Source organism: Pichia kudriavzevii, chromosome 1 (assembly GCF_003054445.1).
Source record: "Pichia kudriavzevii chromosome 1, complete sequence".
NCBI classification, from domain to species: domain Eukaryota; kingdom Fungi; phylum Ascomycota; class Pichiomycetes; order Pichiales; family Pichiaceae; genus Pichia; species Pichia kudriavzevii.
This window is the reverse complement of record NC_042506.1, coordinates 1587868-1603004: the sequence shown is the minus strand read 5'-3', so window position 1 is coordinate 1603004 and position 15137 is coordinate 1587868. Positions and strand designations below refer to the sequence as shown.

Below are 15137 nucleotides of genomic sequence, written 5' to 3'. Positions count from 1 at the left end.
TTTCATACTGACGTCTTTTCCTTCTCTTTCTGACTCCTTCACAAGTGAAGCACAGCATATGGAACTTCAGGCTCTTCTCCATTCTCATCTTCCAAACAAACTTCTAGTATCAGTGTCTTTTCATGATCAGGCAATGGCTTCTTGGTAACCAATTCGATAATTTCAGTGATTTTCATTGAATATCTTGGTTTCATCTTAGCAACATAGAAAGAAGCAAAGAGAAGAGAAACACCATAAGACATCATGGATAACTCTAAGCCTTCATTCTTTTGGAAATAATCAATCAACTCCTGCAATGACATGTCACCGTACAAGTCAAATCTATCCCAGATCTTATCATAAGTCTTCTCTCCATATTTACCCTTTGGACTTGCAATTGGCTCAGAGAATGCAAAGAATGGTAGTGCCAAATTTACAAAACCATTCTTGTATTTCTCAATATCAGTCTTTTTATCAACCACCTTGTAAAGCTCTAAGCACACCAAACCAGTAACTAACGCGGTTGTTGTTGCGATAGCAGGTATAATTCTACCTGCAATAAACTTTGTTCTTGATTTATCAACAGGCTCAATCTCGTAATTCTCAGCACGGCAATTGGAAGCCGCATTGATAAATTCAATATGATGATTGCTATCATCATCCTTCTCAAACTCAACGGCTGTTAACCTGTAGCCAGCTAATGATGATGGGGCTGGTAAACTTGAAGATAATTTTTCAATTACTGAGTTGTCGGTGACAACCTCAGCATTTGGATCTGGATCACTATCATTGACTTGAATCTTCAAATCTGTCTTTGGAGACCATTCTGGAATTTCAATGGAGCTCAAAACTTTGGCATAATATGATTTGTCTGGTGAGCCAATATCACCTTTTAACCCATAAACATTAGCCAATAAGTTGGCACCACCAACTAAGAAATCAAAGTGGTTCTGGTTATCGATGTCAAACTCTAAAGGAGTTGGAGCTCTCTTTGGTGATGTCCAAAATGGTTCACCCTTGGACGTTACGGCATCCTTAGGAAAGTTATACAATAATTGCTTAATTTCGTTGGCAAACTTTTCCTCAAATTGTAATCTTGCCCACTTGATACAATCTTCAAAGTTTAGTGGTTTGTCAGTAGTTAGATATTGACTAATGGACTCAAGAATGCTCTTGACATCGCCGCTTTGTTTTAGAACTGATTCTACAAAGTTTGGTTGTGTCAAGTATAAGTTGACATTCTCTGGAGCATCGTGAAAATAACCTTGAAATAAAGACTTTGCCCATGCAATAGTATGGTCTATTTTATTTGGGAAAGATCTTAGAGTACATAATGGAATAGACTTCTCTGGAGGATCTCTTGATGAAGAGTATGATTCGGTTAAGTTTGGAATGACAACTTGTGTATTACCCTTAGTACCTAGGGTACCTGATTCTAGTAACGGTTTCTTAAAGAAGACGCATCTTCTATCAACATAAGTTCTTGCTTCAACATTATCAAGGGCATTGGTAACAATATCAAGGTTCTCCCAAAATGCGTTATTGAAAATATGTTCTGTATCCTCTGCAACTTTATCGATTCTAGCATCAATTTTACCTGCCAATTCTGGATTCATTGCAATAACCGCAGCTGAAGATACTTCTGATTTATTTTTTCCCACATCTTTGGCTCTGAACAAGAATTGTCTGTTCAAATTGGATTTTTCAATAGTATCATTATCCGTAATGAAGATCTTACCGTCTGGACCTGTCGCAATACCCATCATTGCCCAGTTCTTCAGCATTTCACAGCCAATTGCACCGGAACCGACAAGAAATATCTTCAAGTTTGCAATCTTCTTCTGAAATTCCAAACCAAAAACTGCAATTTGGTTGTCATATCTTGAGTTGATCGGCTTGCAAGTTTCTTCAGTTCTTGGATACTCTTCAGATTCTGGAAGTGACTCCAAAGAATCAAAATACAGCCATTGCTTGATTGGAACAAACTTTCCGGAACATGCCTTTAGAACTTCTTGTGCAAGCAAGCCACCGTAAAATGCTACCATTCCCGGCAAGTCACCCCTTGCACCATAGGAAAACTGCTTAATCAAATCGACATTCAAATCATCTTCAGATTCAAAATAATCTGGAAATTTGGATACCAATGATTTAGTTAACTTCACAATCTTAAGAGCATCTTCCTCATTTTGAGGTCTTGGAAGTTCATCATTGTGGTCAGCTCTGAACTGATGTAGAGCTTGGAAGGCAAGATGTAGTTGAATAGGTCTATCAAATTTAGCAAAATCTGGAGTCAACAGATCTGGTTTTGCCAATTGTGTCTTCAAATCTTGGTAAGACTCAGTGATTGGTAATTTAACTTGGGTGTACAATCCACCTTTTTCATATGTACCCCAGGAAGGATCAAAGTCTTCTAGTTGGAAGGCAAACGGACCTAAGACTTTTATCTTGAAAACTTTTTCATTTTCAGGAGTGGAGTTGATGGCCTCTATACCTTTAACCTCTGTAAATTTGACGTAATTTCCATCTTCTAACCCATGTCTATTATCGTCTAACATAGTAACAGTACCGTCCTTTTCAATATCTGAAACAATACCAGTTTTACATTCTTCACCGGTTTGGTCATAGATTGTAAATTTTTCACCGAAATCAACAAAGGCTTGTGCAAATAAACCTCTGACATCGGCAGAGATAAATTTGATATTGTTGGCATGAGTTAATTCATTTAATTCTAACTGTTTCGAGAGTGGTAGATCAGTTGCAACAACAACAGAGTAACCTTTTATTAATTCTGGGGTGAGGTCTTTGACGACATCAATCGGGACGTATTGGTTCAATTCTGCCAGTTTAGGTAATGTGGCAGAAGCTCTCTCCTTACCGATATCGTGCTCAGATAAGAAGAATTGGGATGAAAGGTCTTGTAATTCCACTGGAGCAGGATCATACAAAGATAAAGACTTGACACCGGCAAGTGCCACGTTCTTAGCAATTTCTAGACCAAGGCCTTTCAAACCAATAATAAGAACATTTGAGGAGGCCATCTTCAACATCGCGTCCTTACCCAAGACATAGAGTTGACGAGAGTATAAAGACTCGTCAATGGCTGCAGAAGGAGTAGGGGAGCGTGTGTCAATATCCATTGTTCGGTATAGATGTTGAAAGTGTGTTGTCTACAATGGTAGTCGAATAAGGTCTTTAAGAAGATAAGAGGTACTAGAGTGGCAAATACCTGCAAGCCTGAGATTTCACATTTGAGACTTGTTAAATTCATGTTGAGGACGTTCAGCGAAGAAGAAATTTATAATAATTTACAATGCTCAGGAGGACCAATTAATACTGAATTTTATAGATATAACTCTAACCGGAAGTATCTCAAATTCTAGTTATTCACAGGATAGTTCTTCTAACACTCGTGCCTATATCGAACAACTAACTAACGAAGATGTTTAGACATATAAACAAGCTTAAAGGCGCACATGCTCTAAGAAGATTTGCCACTGCGTCCAATACTCGTCTGACCGTTCTTCCCAACGGAATGACAGTGGCGACAGAACAAATCCCACACACTTTGACTGCCACTGTTGGTGTTTGGATTGATGCAGGCTCCCGTGCAGACGTTACGGACAAGACCTCTGGTACTGCGCATTTTCTCGAACATTTGGCGTTCAAAGGTACCAAAAACAGAACACAAGTGCAACTCGAAATGGAAGTTGAAGATTGCGGATCCCATTTAAACGCATACACTTCAAGAGAGAATACCGTTTATTATGCGAAAACCATGAAGGACGATATTCCACGTGCTGTTGACATATTAAGCGACATTCTAACTAGATCCAAACTTGAGAAAATGGCCATTGAAAGAGAGAGGTCGGTGATTATCCGGGAATCTGAAGAAGTTGATAAGATGTATGACGAAGTTGTATTCGACAGACTACATGAGGTAGTCTATCTAAACCAACCACTAGGTCGGACTATCTTGGGTCCTATAAAGGCCATCAAGACGATCCAACAAGGCGATTTACAGAAATATATCTCGACAAACTACAAGGGAGATCGTATGGTTTTAGTTGGTGCTGGATGTGTCGATCATGATGAATTGGTAAGGTTAGCACTTGAGAACTTTGGCCATGTTCCAATCAGTGATAAGCCAACACCATTAGGACAAACAAAATACGGTACTGAATTGCCGGTTTTTCATAGTGGACATGTCCATGTTGCAGATAGTTCTCTTCCACATCTTCATATTGCAGTTTCATTGGAAGGCTGTTCTTGGTCTCACAAAGATTACTTTACTGCACTAGTTGCGCAAGCTATTGTAGGTAATTGGGATCGTGTTGGGTCTGCTGCTAATAGCGGAACCCCATTATCGTATGCTGTATCCAACAATGGGTCTCCCTTGGCCAACTCCTACATGTCTTTCTCTACCTCATACGCAGATACCGGTTTGTGGGGAATGTACATTGTAATGGACAAAACTGCAGATGTCAACAAGATGCTTGCTGCCGTTGCAAGAGAATGGAGACGTGTTGCCGATGGTGGATTCACCGATGCAGAACTCGAATCCGCAAAGGCACAACTCCGTGGCTCTCTACTTCTGTCTCTCGACGGTACTACAGCGATTGCTGAAGACGTTGGTCGTCAGCTTGTCACAACCGGCCAACGTCTAACCCCTGACGAGCTTGTTCAACGGGTGGACAAGGTCGACCGTGCCGGCGTCGAAAAATGGATTCGTGATACTCTTGCTAGCGGGAAAATTGCAACTGCGATACTAGGTGGAGAACCTGCCCGCAAGGACCTTGATGCTGTCAACACCAAGTTCCTTGAAATGGTCAATTGAATAACCACTACTACAGGTCCAAGGCGCTTGCCGTCATTGACACCAACAGTCAAGGGAAGAAAATTTCAGAAAATTTGATAAAATAAAGTAAAGCAAACAAAATAGAGAAAATCGGTATAAAAATAAAACAAAAATATCTCGAATCTGGTGTGAACGATCACAGCCTTTGTTTTCCCGTTTGTGTAAGTGGACTCTTTAACTGCATTTTTCCTTTTGTTTCTTGTATATATTCGCCTAAGTAGACAACGAATCCGTCACATACCGTATTTCTGGACAATGTCTGAACAAGAGATCCTTGACACCCTTCCTAAGATTGTCGCAAAGCCGCCACTTGGCCAAACCGGGTTTCCAGGCTACTTGACTGATGCCGAAAAGTCTGCACTTGAACAATTAAGACTTCTCGTTGAAGCACAGGGCTACACTGAGAGAATCGACGATGCTACTTTGTTACGTTTCCTAAGAGCAAGAAAGTTTGATGTCATGAAGGCGTTAGAGATGTACACTGCTTGCGAGAAATGGAGGAAAGAATATGGTACCAATACCATTTTAGAAGACTTCAAATATGAGGAAAAGCCAATTGTTGCCAAATATTACCCACGATACTATCACAAAACAGACAAGGAGGGTAGACCTGTGTATATTGAGGAGTTAGGTAAAGTCAATGTTACCGAAATGTACAAGATTACAACCCAAGAGAGAATGTTGAAAAACTTGGTCTGGGAATATGAATCATTTGCAAAACATAGACTACCAGCATGTTCTCGTAAGGCAGGCTTTTTAGTTGAGACTTCGTGTACGATTCTCGACTTGAAGGGCATATCCATCACTGCTGCCTCTCAGGTTTTATCCTATGTTAGAGAGGCATCCTATATTGGTCAAAACTATTACCCAGAAAGAATGGGTAAATTTTATTTAATCAACGCTCCATTTGGCTTCTCTACAGCATTCCGTCTTTTCAAGCCATTCCTTGATCCGGTGACTGTTTCCAAGATTTTCATTTTAGGATCAAGTTACAAGAAGGACCTATTAGCACAGATTCCTGCTGAAAACCTACCTACCAAGTTTGGAGGTACCTCTGAAGTCTCAGAAGCTGAAGGTGGTTTGTATTTGAGTGACATTGGTCCATGGAGAGATCCAAAATACATTGGTCCTGAGGGTGAAGCTCCAACCAACTAAACGTATCGTTTTCTGTGTGTGTGTGTGTGTGTGTGTGTTTTTTTTTTGTTTTCGATGTCTCTATCGAACAGCCAATATGTAGGTCAGTCTATCTATCTTTACTTTATACATCTATTAACAAAGCGTATACATACATTTATACATACAAATTGATCTGAAGAAAACTATTGTATGGTACTCTTACGACGAAAAAGCTTGGTAAATAATGATTTCTTGTCTCTTTCTTTGTCTTTCTCAAAATCCCTACTCTCCGATCTCGGTACAGCAGCCAAAGATTGACGTTTGATCTTATTCGATGAGTTAATTATACGGTCAATTGTTTCTCCACCCTTACCATCAAACACCACCTCTCCTCTCCTTACTCGAATATTATTCACAATATCAACATCCAAAATTGGATCACCACCCCTTTGTAAGTCTCTTACAAGAGAATCACGCTCTTGGCACAAATAAGCAACTTGTTTCTGAACATCGGCAAATGAGAACTTGTGCTCTATTATATCATTGAATGTACACCCGTCATCCTTAATGAAAGAAGTTAAAAAATCATCATCCACCTGTAAATCACTGATCTGGTATTCCTCAACGGGTGATGAAGCCGAATCATATTTATTAATAAAATCTATCAATCTAGCTAGCTGTAACGTTTGGTCGTCGGATTTTTTAATCACATTAACATTCTGCAGTCTTTTCTCCGCAAAGTCCATTTTCCTGTGTGTCACTTTATCATAATAAACAAAAATCTCTTCCTTATGAACGTTGATAAAATCATCGTTCAATGATAAAAGGGAAGGATCCTTGTGTTCCTGGAATGTGGAACAATTTGCAAATGTCATTAGCACCTTAGATATAGTCACCAATGTCTTTGATACGCGTGAGTTTGAATGGGATGAGGAAATTCCATACAGTTTGGGGTTTAGTATCGCTGGACATAAGAATCGAAGAAAAATAAATGAACAGAGAGCATTATAAACAATTGTGTCATCCTTTAAATCAACAGATAGCTCAACTTTGTTTCTCAATTTTTTCCATTCATTTTTCAGTGGCTCAGGTATATCATTCGTTGTACTTGAGATTCTAAGCCAAAACAACTCTAGATATTCTAGTAGATGCTGATAGTTCACCTCTCTTGATTCATTCTTGAAATAGCAATCGCAGTCTTTATTTTCCAGTTCAATTTTCCTTATTATATCGGAAAACAACTCACTTAAATAGGTCTGTCCTATATCTAAGGTATATCGTTCGAGCGACTTGGATAATAGAGAATTGCCTCTGAAAATAGTATTGTATTTGTAAGATTTCTGTTGCAAAGAACTCTGCGTGGATTCATTCAATTCATAGTTCAGTAATACCTCGAAATATTCACTTATTTCCCCCATATTATAGTAGACATCAACTAATATGGAGGATATGAGCTCAACATTCTTGGTTTCAACCTGTGGTTCCAAAAATGTGATCAACTCTTCCATTGATGAGTTTTTCAACATTGTTTCAAAGTTTGTATACTTTTCGCTTGGCAAAACAATTGTTTCGTTGACAGTAATATTAACAACTAATTCCCCTATATTCTGGTTCTGTAAATTTTTGATGGTTAGTTTATGAAAATATTGATCTTCTGCCCCATGTAAATGTGTATAACAAGTCCCAATAATTTCATCAACGTCCTCCTCTTCATAATCTTCGTCGTTTTCATGATCAGAGCAAGCACCATCGGTGTGTCTCTTTATCAGGATTTTCACGCTATGGTTTCTGCATATTGGAAGACGCATTTGAAACATCTCTTTCCAGAAGATACTGTTGTTGGTGTCAACCAAACAAGTTTTAAACCATACCTTGTCCCACATGACAATTTCGCAATAAAGGCTACCTTGAACTTTTAGAGTAGCTTCGATTATCTCTAAATTCATGACTTGGTATAAACTCAATCGGTTCTCTTCATTGCCGATATATTCCTGTCGTGCATATTCTCGTAGAATGCGCAACCATTTCTCAAATAGCTCTTCGTTATCAAATTTCATATAAAGGTATCCTTCGTTGGTACTTGGAACCTTGTGTTGCTCTCTCAGCTCTCTCAATTCCCCCACATAAATAACCCATTGTTTTCCAAAAACTGAATAATCAACAGGGAGTATCTCCGAAACGTACAAGGCAGTGATATCAACGTTATCATCACCTATTTTGAGTAAACCGTTGGCTAGTAGGCAATCCACTTTGCTCCAACATTTGTCGTCAACCAGTAGTTCCACTGGACAAGACATTTGTATATCGTTTCGTAAACCTTCACATGATTTCCACTTAGAAAGTATTCCCGGCATGGTAGCATTGGACCAAGATATTAGGGCAGATATAAAATCTACAAATTTCAACCATTCGAAAAACCTGAACCAAATTTCATTATTGACCTTGACTGTCATTTCCCCCTCAATGAGTGTAATTTTACAACCGTGAACACTAGTCAATAATATCCTGCTGTTCCCTAATACTTCCCCAGTTGACTCTATCAACAATTCACCTTTTTGCCATGTGTGTCTATTAAACGACCATGATGCAAAACCTCCAAAGGTGCCTCTATGTTTAGCTGTCGACTCTCTATACAAGTCGGCAAAGGGTTTTTTCGATACCACGCTCATTGGCCTATCTCTCAACACTCTGCTTGGGTCCATTGCCTCACACGCGTGTATGTTTGAATGTCGAAAAAAGACGTTCCCACAATGTTCCTGAACAAACTACCGTTCTTGTGCATAGTGCAATGCCATCTGGTACCTTTTTATCGCATAAACCAAATTTTCGAGAGGAAATTTCATGGCTGGTTTATGTGTAAACCTTAAACAGTAAAACAAGCAAAAGCTAATTTGAGATGGGGGTATGTGTGAAGAACGGCATTATGTAATAGCTAGTGATCAGAGTACTAACATATGCGTAGAACGATGGTGGGAGTATTCCATCCAGAAGAGACATTTTGCAAGTTGCGCAGGGGAAACTTGGCAAAAGAACTTCCAACTCCAAAACCAATGAAATCACCCAATTGGTGAAAATGTACACCAAATGCCCAATTACTAACAAACCATTAGAAGAACCTATTGTTAGTGATTGGAGAGGACATCTGTATAGCAAAGAGGCTGTAATTGGGGAATTACTCCAAAAGAAGGGCCGGTTCAAATCCTTGAACGATGTTATCGATATAAAGATCCGGCTCGAGAATGGGAAACTTACCTGTCCACTATCCGGCAAGGTTGTTGATTTGCTAGACGATGATGTTACACTACAAGAGCTGCAGTTTTCGTATATTGTGCCCTGTGGTTGTGCTATGAACACCAAAGTACTGCGTGATTTGAATGCAGTGCGATGTCCACTGTGCCATGAACCTTTTGACCAGCAGAATATCATCGACATTAACGGTAATGAAGCAGAGCTTCAGAAGAGGATGGATACATTGATGGAGAAAAGACTCTACCATAATTTAAAAGAACGTAAAAGGAAAAAAACTCCAGAGGATAAAGTATCCAAGAAACGAAAAGTTTTATAAGTTTTTATATGGAGATTATAAGCATATAGATATGGATATGGATATGGATATTGATGTTTATATACAAGATCAACAGATTGGGCATAGGAAGGACCTACTGTTCCTTATTGTTTTCAAGCTCTGCTTGCTTGGCCATTGCCTCCTTTTGCTTGGCCACTCTCTCTTCGGCTAACTTGCCGTTTTGATATAGTGTGTAACCAACACCGGCGGTCATGTAAAGGGTGAACCCAACCAAACCAACAACGGTAAGTCTGTGGGCAATGTCTGTGACTCTTGTGTACCAAGGATATGCGCTCATTGTTGCTCTATTCTATACACTAAAAACAAGGTAGAATGGTTTTTACAGCAGGGGATTGTGTTATTCTCTTTTTCGCATTTGATCAACATTAAGGTGCACATTAAACCTCGACGAGAGAATTTATCAGTGCCCTCTTGTCCATTTCGTCTATGAGGAGACCATCGATGTACAAAACTGATTCGAACCACGCACACAGCAGAGCAGTGTACTCACTACGGGCAAGACGTACCTTTGGTGGGAGTCTTTTCATGTGCTTGCGGTTCTTCATCACCCATTCCTCGAGACCTGTAGGGGAGTATAGGCGTGTGTACTCTACTGCAAACGCATCAATGTCATCTCTGTCCTTTAATTGGAACGTAGCAAGGTCCCCCATCGGTGTATACTCTCCGCCATCTCTTTCGTTGTAGAATATGAAGGGATAGAAGTCTTGTGATATCGGATTCACTCGCAAATCTATCAATTTCAAAGACATGCGGATCCCATTGGTATAATCTATTACGTCTTGAAGATTCTGGATGTTGTTGCTTAGCAACTTTAGCATCTTTAAGTGCCTTAGCCCCTGTAGTCCATTCAGAGTTTGTAGTTTATTGAAATTCAAGTTGAGGTCAACCAGTAAAGGGAAAAACTCACTAAAGTTGTCAGGTAAGACTGTGATGTTCATAGCTGAAATATCAAGTACTGAAACGCTGGAAAACTTGTTCTTGCAAATAGGTAACGCAGGGAGCTTCCCACCTGTCAGATATAATGAATGTAGGTTATTCCCAGCAGAGCTATATTTCAGCAACGATTCATTGTTGTCCCTTGTGTACCTATGTGTTAGTTTAACGATGTTCATAGACAAGCCGTGAACATCGACTTTAATTCCATCGACCTGTAATTCCTTTAGCTGAGGATACATACTAAAATCAATACTACGTGCAAAGCAGTTGTTATTCAAGCATATTCTTTTCAATGTCGGATGCGCAGACACGCTCTCGTTAACAGGCTCCCCCTCGTCATCAATATGATACACAATCTTGTTCAACTGGTTATTATTTGCACTTAGGTTAATCAACTTTGGCAACTCACTAATATTTACTAATTTCTCAATTTCGTTATTATCCAAAATCAAATCCTCTAAAAACCACATTGTATATCCTCGAAAATCAATAGTTGCTCTCAACCTGTTATCTGAAAGGTTCAAGTAATGCAACATCTTGAAATTACTTAGATGCTCTACATCTTTCAGCTTGTTTCCTTTCAAATTCAAGCTAGTTAGATTCTTCAAATCTTGCAAACACCTCAAATCCGTCAACTCGTTACCACTTAGATCCAATATTTGTAAATTAGTAAACTGGTAGAATTTACTGCTTAAATTGTTGAACTTGTTGTTACACAAATTCAAATACTGGACGCTGTTGGGTATGCCAAAGTTTTGGTTGACTAAATTATTACTGGCATCTAAGTACCATATATTAGGGGTCATTTTATCCAAATTCTGCAGTTGCTTCAAATCGTATCCACTGATGTCTAGTTCTTCAATGGACCCCCAATCCTCTATAGGAAATGATTGGCTGATAACTTCGACTAGATGTTTATCAGAAACTGAAAATTGGGTTTCATCTAAGGTATCATTTTCCGATGCGTCATGTCTTGGCGTGTTGTCTTTCGAATCTTCTCTTGGTGTACGTCGCACACTATGACTGGTTGCATCAATATCAGATGTTGATAAATTATCAAGGTACCCTAGTTCAGTATCAGTATATGAACTATCAGCAAGCTGGGATTGAGAGACAAATCTTTTTAGCCGCTTATCGTACACTTTATTTTTATACTCATCAGCAGGTATAAAATGTAAACCCTTGTGAGGGGCCTCGTTGCTTTCCAAAATGAACTTGTCTTGCAATTTCGGCGAACTGACTTGGAACTCTGCGTTGAATGCCTCCGCCTGGGTGCCCAAATGCTCTCTCAATTTATCAACATCACTATCAACATCATTTCCCTCTTCTACCTCGCTATTCTTTTTATTGATATAGCTGTTATTATTATGTGGATAATCAACTCCCCTGGAGCTGTCTTCACGTTCTTCAGTAGAAGTGTAGTCTGATTGGGTACTTATAGGAGGGAGTTTTTCGTATCCTTCTTGGATATTTTTAAAGAGTTTATCGCCTTGGTACATCATCTTCCTTGCTGTTGAAGGGAACGAACTGAATTCTTCCGCATCAGATGTAATGTCATCACGTAAGCGGTCATAGTATGACGCATTCACTGTTTTCTTTAGCACACTACCGTCTCCGGAACCACCAGTGACTATCTTATTGTACAATTCGTCACTCTCCTTTATAACATTAGGCACATTTTCACTATGCTGCTTCTGTGGAGATAGATTACTTAATATGTTGTTCATCTTCAACTTTGTATATGTATCCTGCTCCACATCAAACAGTTTAAACGGCGACTCCATATGCCCATCAGCTAAGTCATTGTCATTGTTGTTCTTACGATTGATATTTCCATGCTTCTTATTAAACTTGTTTGCAAATGTATTTGGTATCGAAGATTGTGTATTTGGTAGATTTTTCAACCTCTTATTGTTCAGTTCGAATTCCAGTGCTTGATATTTCTTCCAGTCTGCGTCGTTGCGGGCATGTGAATCCTGGTTCCACAATACTGTGTCTTTTAAGCTTAACAGAGGGTTATTTAAATCCACCTTCACTGCTTGATCTTGGTTGTCAGATGCATTACCGTCAGCAGCATCACCTACAGATTGACTATTCCCTGTACTATCGGGCCAGCTGTGATCTTTCAAAATGGACGGCATCCACGAGGGACCTCCCGAAGCTTCATTATCTTCGTCTTTGCTCGCAGTATAGACATCATGATTGAAATTGGTATTGATTTTGTATTTGTTATTCTCTATATTATTCTGGTCTGCAACCTCTATAATGTCATTTGTGTTCACCTGTTTTGTCTCCCCAGATACGCTGGAAACACTCTCAGATGGCTCACGATCCATAGTTGTCAATGGTCTTTGGAAGACATGAAAATAAAGAAAAAAGTTATGTTTTTAATTTATTTTTTTTTTTTCAATGACGTCTTGGTAAGCACTTGAAACTTAAAAAAATCATGAAGCTTCGCATGCATCTGTATCTCTCTGATATGAAACCTTTCAAGTACAAAAAAATACCCTCCCTGATCACTGAGTTAACTTGTTGTCTTCATGAGAAGATTCTGTACATCTGTTCTGCTGTATCAAGAAGGCCACAGTGCAATCAAACAAAGGTTGCAACAACTTGCCGAAGAAGCGGCCCCTTCCGCAGCGGATCCCAGGGCAGGTCAACCAGAAGATGCATTACCATATGATAAAGTAGTTCTACATTCGAAACTCGATAAGATAGCGCATGATCCTTCGAATTACGAATACGTCCACCAGCAAGCCATTGGAATCAGTACACTACCTGCATCGGCTCCCAAACATTCCCGTGATTTGGCCATGTCCAAACCATGGAGCGGCACTGAATCTCATATTGATTCGTCCAACCGGATGCTCCAAGACTCCATCAAGCCGCTGAATGTTCCTGCTACAAGGCGGACACGATCAGTCTATGAACGGTTGGGCGACGCACGTGAATCAGTGCTTGATTATCAATTGGAAAAGGTATCTGAGAGAAAACAAAAGACAGAGGAGGAAGAATGGAGAGAAATGTATAAGGAGAGGTTAGTTGGGCCCTCCATGTTTTTGAACGACTCGTTTGCAAGCGTGGACAACAGTATCAAGTCGCTAGCAGACCAGAGGATCATGGAAGCCCAACGGAGGGGGGAGTTCAAGAACATCAAGCGTGGAGAACCTCTCAAGGGCGGCTACGGATCTACGGAGAACATGTTCATCGATCGGACGGAGTATCACCTGAACGAGATCTTGAAGAAGCAAGATGCTTTGCCGCCGTGGATTGAGAAGCAGGGGGGTTGTGATATGAAAATTGCCCAATTCAGAGACGAGTTAGACAAGGACTGGCTCGAGTGGGCAATCAATCATATCAGTGTCAAGTACCCGGGTAAGTCGCCCGAGAATATTGCAAAAGAGCTCAACAAGCTGGCGGCAAATGAGGCCAAGGGAACGGGAGATAGGTTAAGAAGTGAGCAGTGGTTATACACCCGAGGAGCATACTTTAAGGCCAGATTGAGAGACTTGAATGACACCATACGTGGATACAACTTACAGGCGCCTCTGGCGTCGCAGAAACTGTACCTTCTAATGGACAAGGAATACAATGGATGCTATAAGAGGGTAGCGCCTCTTCTCTCCGTGGCATATAAACGGCACGTCATCAATAGTGACTCTACTTCTCCTAGGTTTCCCTCGATTAATAGTATTCCGCAACAGGGAAACGTTTACCAGCAGCCCACAGAGTCACTCTTTGAGATGTTCAAGAAACTGTTCTAGGAATCAGTTGCAGACTAGTTGCCCCATTTGGCAATTCCTGTTCTCAGAATGGGGGGAAAAACATGCCAATGCGAGAATTCATGTCCAAACCCCCCCCCCCCCCCCCCTTGGCGAGAAATGGATTAGTCGCTACCTGATGAGAAACAGCCCAATAAAGTGGGAAAAATGTTAAAGATAAGATAAGAGAAGGTTTAGTAGATATACCTGATCAGATCAACTATTGTGAAGAGTATCGACGTGTGGCACAAGATTGTGAATATCCATTTGAATTTCTGTGGTTAAAGAAAATGGCGTCTTACGGTTACAATGATACATGGTGGATAAGCAAGAGCCAAGAAGATGAGAAAATGTATATAGATCCTCAGAGACTATGTTGTGGAACTGGCGCCATCTCACAGGATGACTCTGTGGATTATTTCACCTATGTCTCTGCATGGAATAGCACGGTAAGGCAAATGATGGCAGAGAATTTCAAACGTGACGTGGATGCGGGATTCTACCAACCAGTGGAGATCACTGCAGGTATCTACGACGGGGAGGACGACTCTGGCGACGAGTCCGACTGTGAGTTCGACTTGGACGCTACTGGTTCAGAGACAGAAGTGGCTGGCGAAGACTCTCGTCAAGAACTCATAACTCCAAACTATATGGTCAAGATGGTCAATGCGACGTTGCTGGCAAATCTACTGAACGTGGAGAACGTCATAAGGGGGGACGTCTATTATGAGACCGGACACGGAAGTCGTCGTTGTCGTTGTCGTGGTGGTGGTATCTAGCTACAAGATTGCATCGGCTGTTAAAACACCCCTATAGAAACGTGTGCATCCAATTCAACTTTACACTTTTATACATACATTATACACTATATACATTATACATTGTATACCCAATTAGCTCAATC

The 15137-nt window shown here is 40.2% G+C and overlaps 9 protein-coding genes across 9 annotated transcripts; 5 read left to right on the top strand and 4 right to left on the bottom strand.

Annotated features, from left to right (window-relative positions):
* Window positions 1-38: 38 nt before the first annotated feature.
* On the bottom strand, window positions 39-3116 carry C5L36_0A07300 (uncharacterized protein; the record flags this gene model as incomplete). Its single annotated transcript, XM_029463745.1, has 1 exon — window positions 39-3116. The coding sequence occupies one exon, from the start codon at window positions 3114-3116 to the stop codon at window positions 39-41; it is 3078 nt and encodes a 1025-aa protein (XP_029319605.1).
* A 302-nt stretch (window positions 3117-3418) lies between these two features.
* On the top strand, window positions 3419-4813 carry C5L36_0A07290 (uncharacterized protein; the record flags this gene model as incomplete). The annotated part of the gene is made up of 1 exon (XM_029463744.1): window positions 3419-4813. The coding sequence occupies one exon, from the start codon at window positions 3419-3421 to the stop codon at window positions 4811-4813; it is 1395 nt and encodes a 464-aa protein (XP_029319604.1).
* Window positions 4814-5089: 276 nt separating this feature from the next.
* On the top strand, window positions 5090-5989 carry C5L36_0A07280 (uncharacterized protein; the record flags this gene model as incomplete). Its single annotated transcript, XM_029463743.1, has 1 exon — window positions 5090-5989. The coding sequence occupies one exon, from the start codon at window positions 5090-5092 to the stop codon at window positions 5987-5989; it is 900 nt and encodes a 299-aa protein (XP_029319603.1).
* Window positions 5990-6153: 164 nt separating this feature from the next.
* On the bottom strand, window positions 6154-8652 carry C5L36_0A07270 (uncharacterized protein; the record flags this gene model as incomplete). Its single annotated transcript, XM_029463742.1, has 1 exon — window positions 6154-8652. The coding sequence occupies one exon, from the start codon at window positions 8650-8652 to the stop codon at window positions 6154-6156; it is 2499 nt and encodes an 832-aa protein (XP_029319602.1).
* Window positions 8653-9023: 371 nt separating this feature from the next.
* On the top strand, window positions 9024-9515 carry C5L36_0A07260 (uncharacterized protein; the record flags this gene model as incomplete). The annotated part of the gene is made up of 1 exon (XM_029463741.1): window positions 9024-9515. The coding sequence occupies one exon, from the start codon at window positions 9024-9026 to the stop codon at window positions 9513-9515; it is 492 nt and encodes a 163-aa protein (XP_029319601.1).
* Window positions 9516-9609: 94 nt separating this feature from the next.
* C5L36_0A07250 (uncharacterized protein) lies at window positions 9610-9813 on the bottom strand (the record flags this gene model as incomplete). The annotated part of the gene is made up of 1 exon (XM_029463740.1): window positions 9610-9813. The coding sequence occupies one exon, from the start codon at window positions 9811-9813 to the stop codon at window positions 9610-9612; it is 204 nt and encodes a 67-aa protein (XP_029319600.1).
* A 100-nt stretch (window positions 9814-9913) lies between these two features.
* On the bottom strand, window positions 9914-12808 carry C5L36_0A07240 (uncharacterized protein; the record flags this gene model as incomplete). Its single annotated transcript, XM_029463739.1, has 1 exon — window positions 9914-12808. The coding sequence occupies one exon, from the start codon at window positions 12806-12808 to the stop codon at window positions 9914-9916; it is 2895 nt and encodes a 964-aa protein (XP_029319599.1).
* Window positions 12809-13012: 204 nt separating this feature from the next.
* On the top strand, window positions 13013-14236 carry C5L36_0A07230 (uncharacterized protein; the record flags this gene model as incomplete). The annotated part of the gene is made up of 1 exon (XM_029463738.1): window positions 13013-14236. One exon carries the CDS (start codon window positions 13013-13015, stop codon window positions 14234-14236), a length of 1224 nt encoding a protein of 407 aa, XP_029319598.1.
* A 287-nt stretch (window positions 14237-14523) lies between these two features.
* Window positions 14524-15012, top strand: C5L36_0A07220 (uncharacterized protein; the record flags this gene model as incomplete). Its single annotated transcript, XM_029463737.1, has 1 exon — window positions 14524-15012. One exon carries the CDS (start codon window positions 14524-14526, stop codon window positions 15010-15012), a length of 489 nt encoding a protein of 162 aa, XP_029319597.1.
* Window positions 15013-15137: the final 125 nt, after the last annotated feature.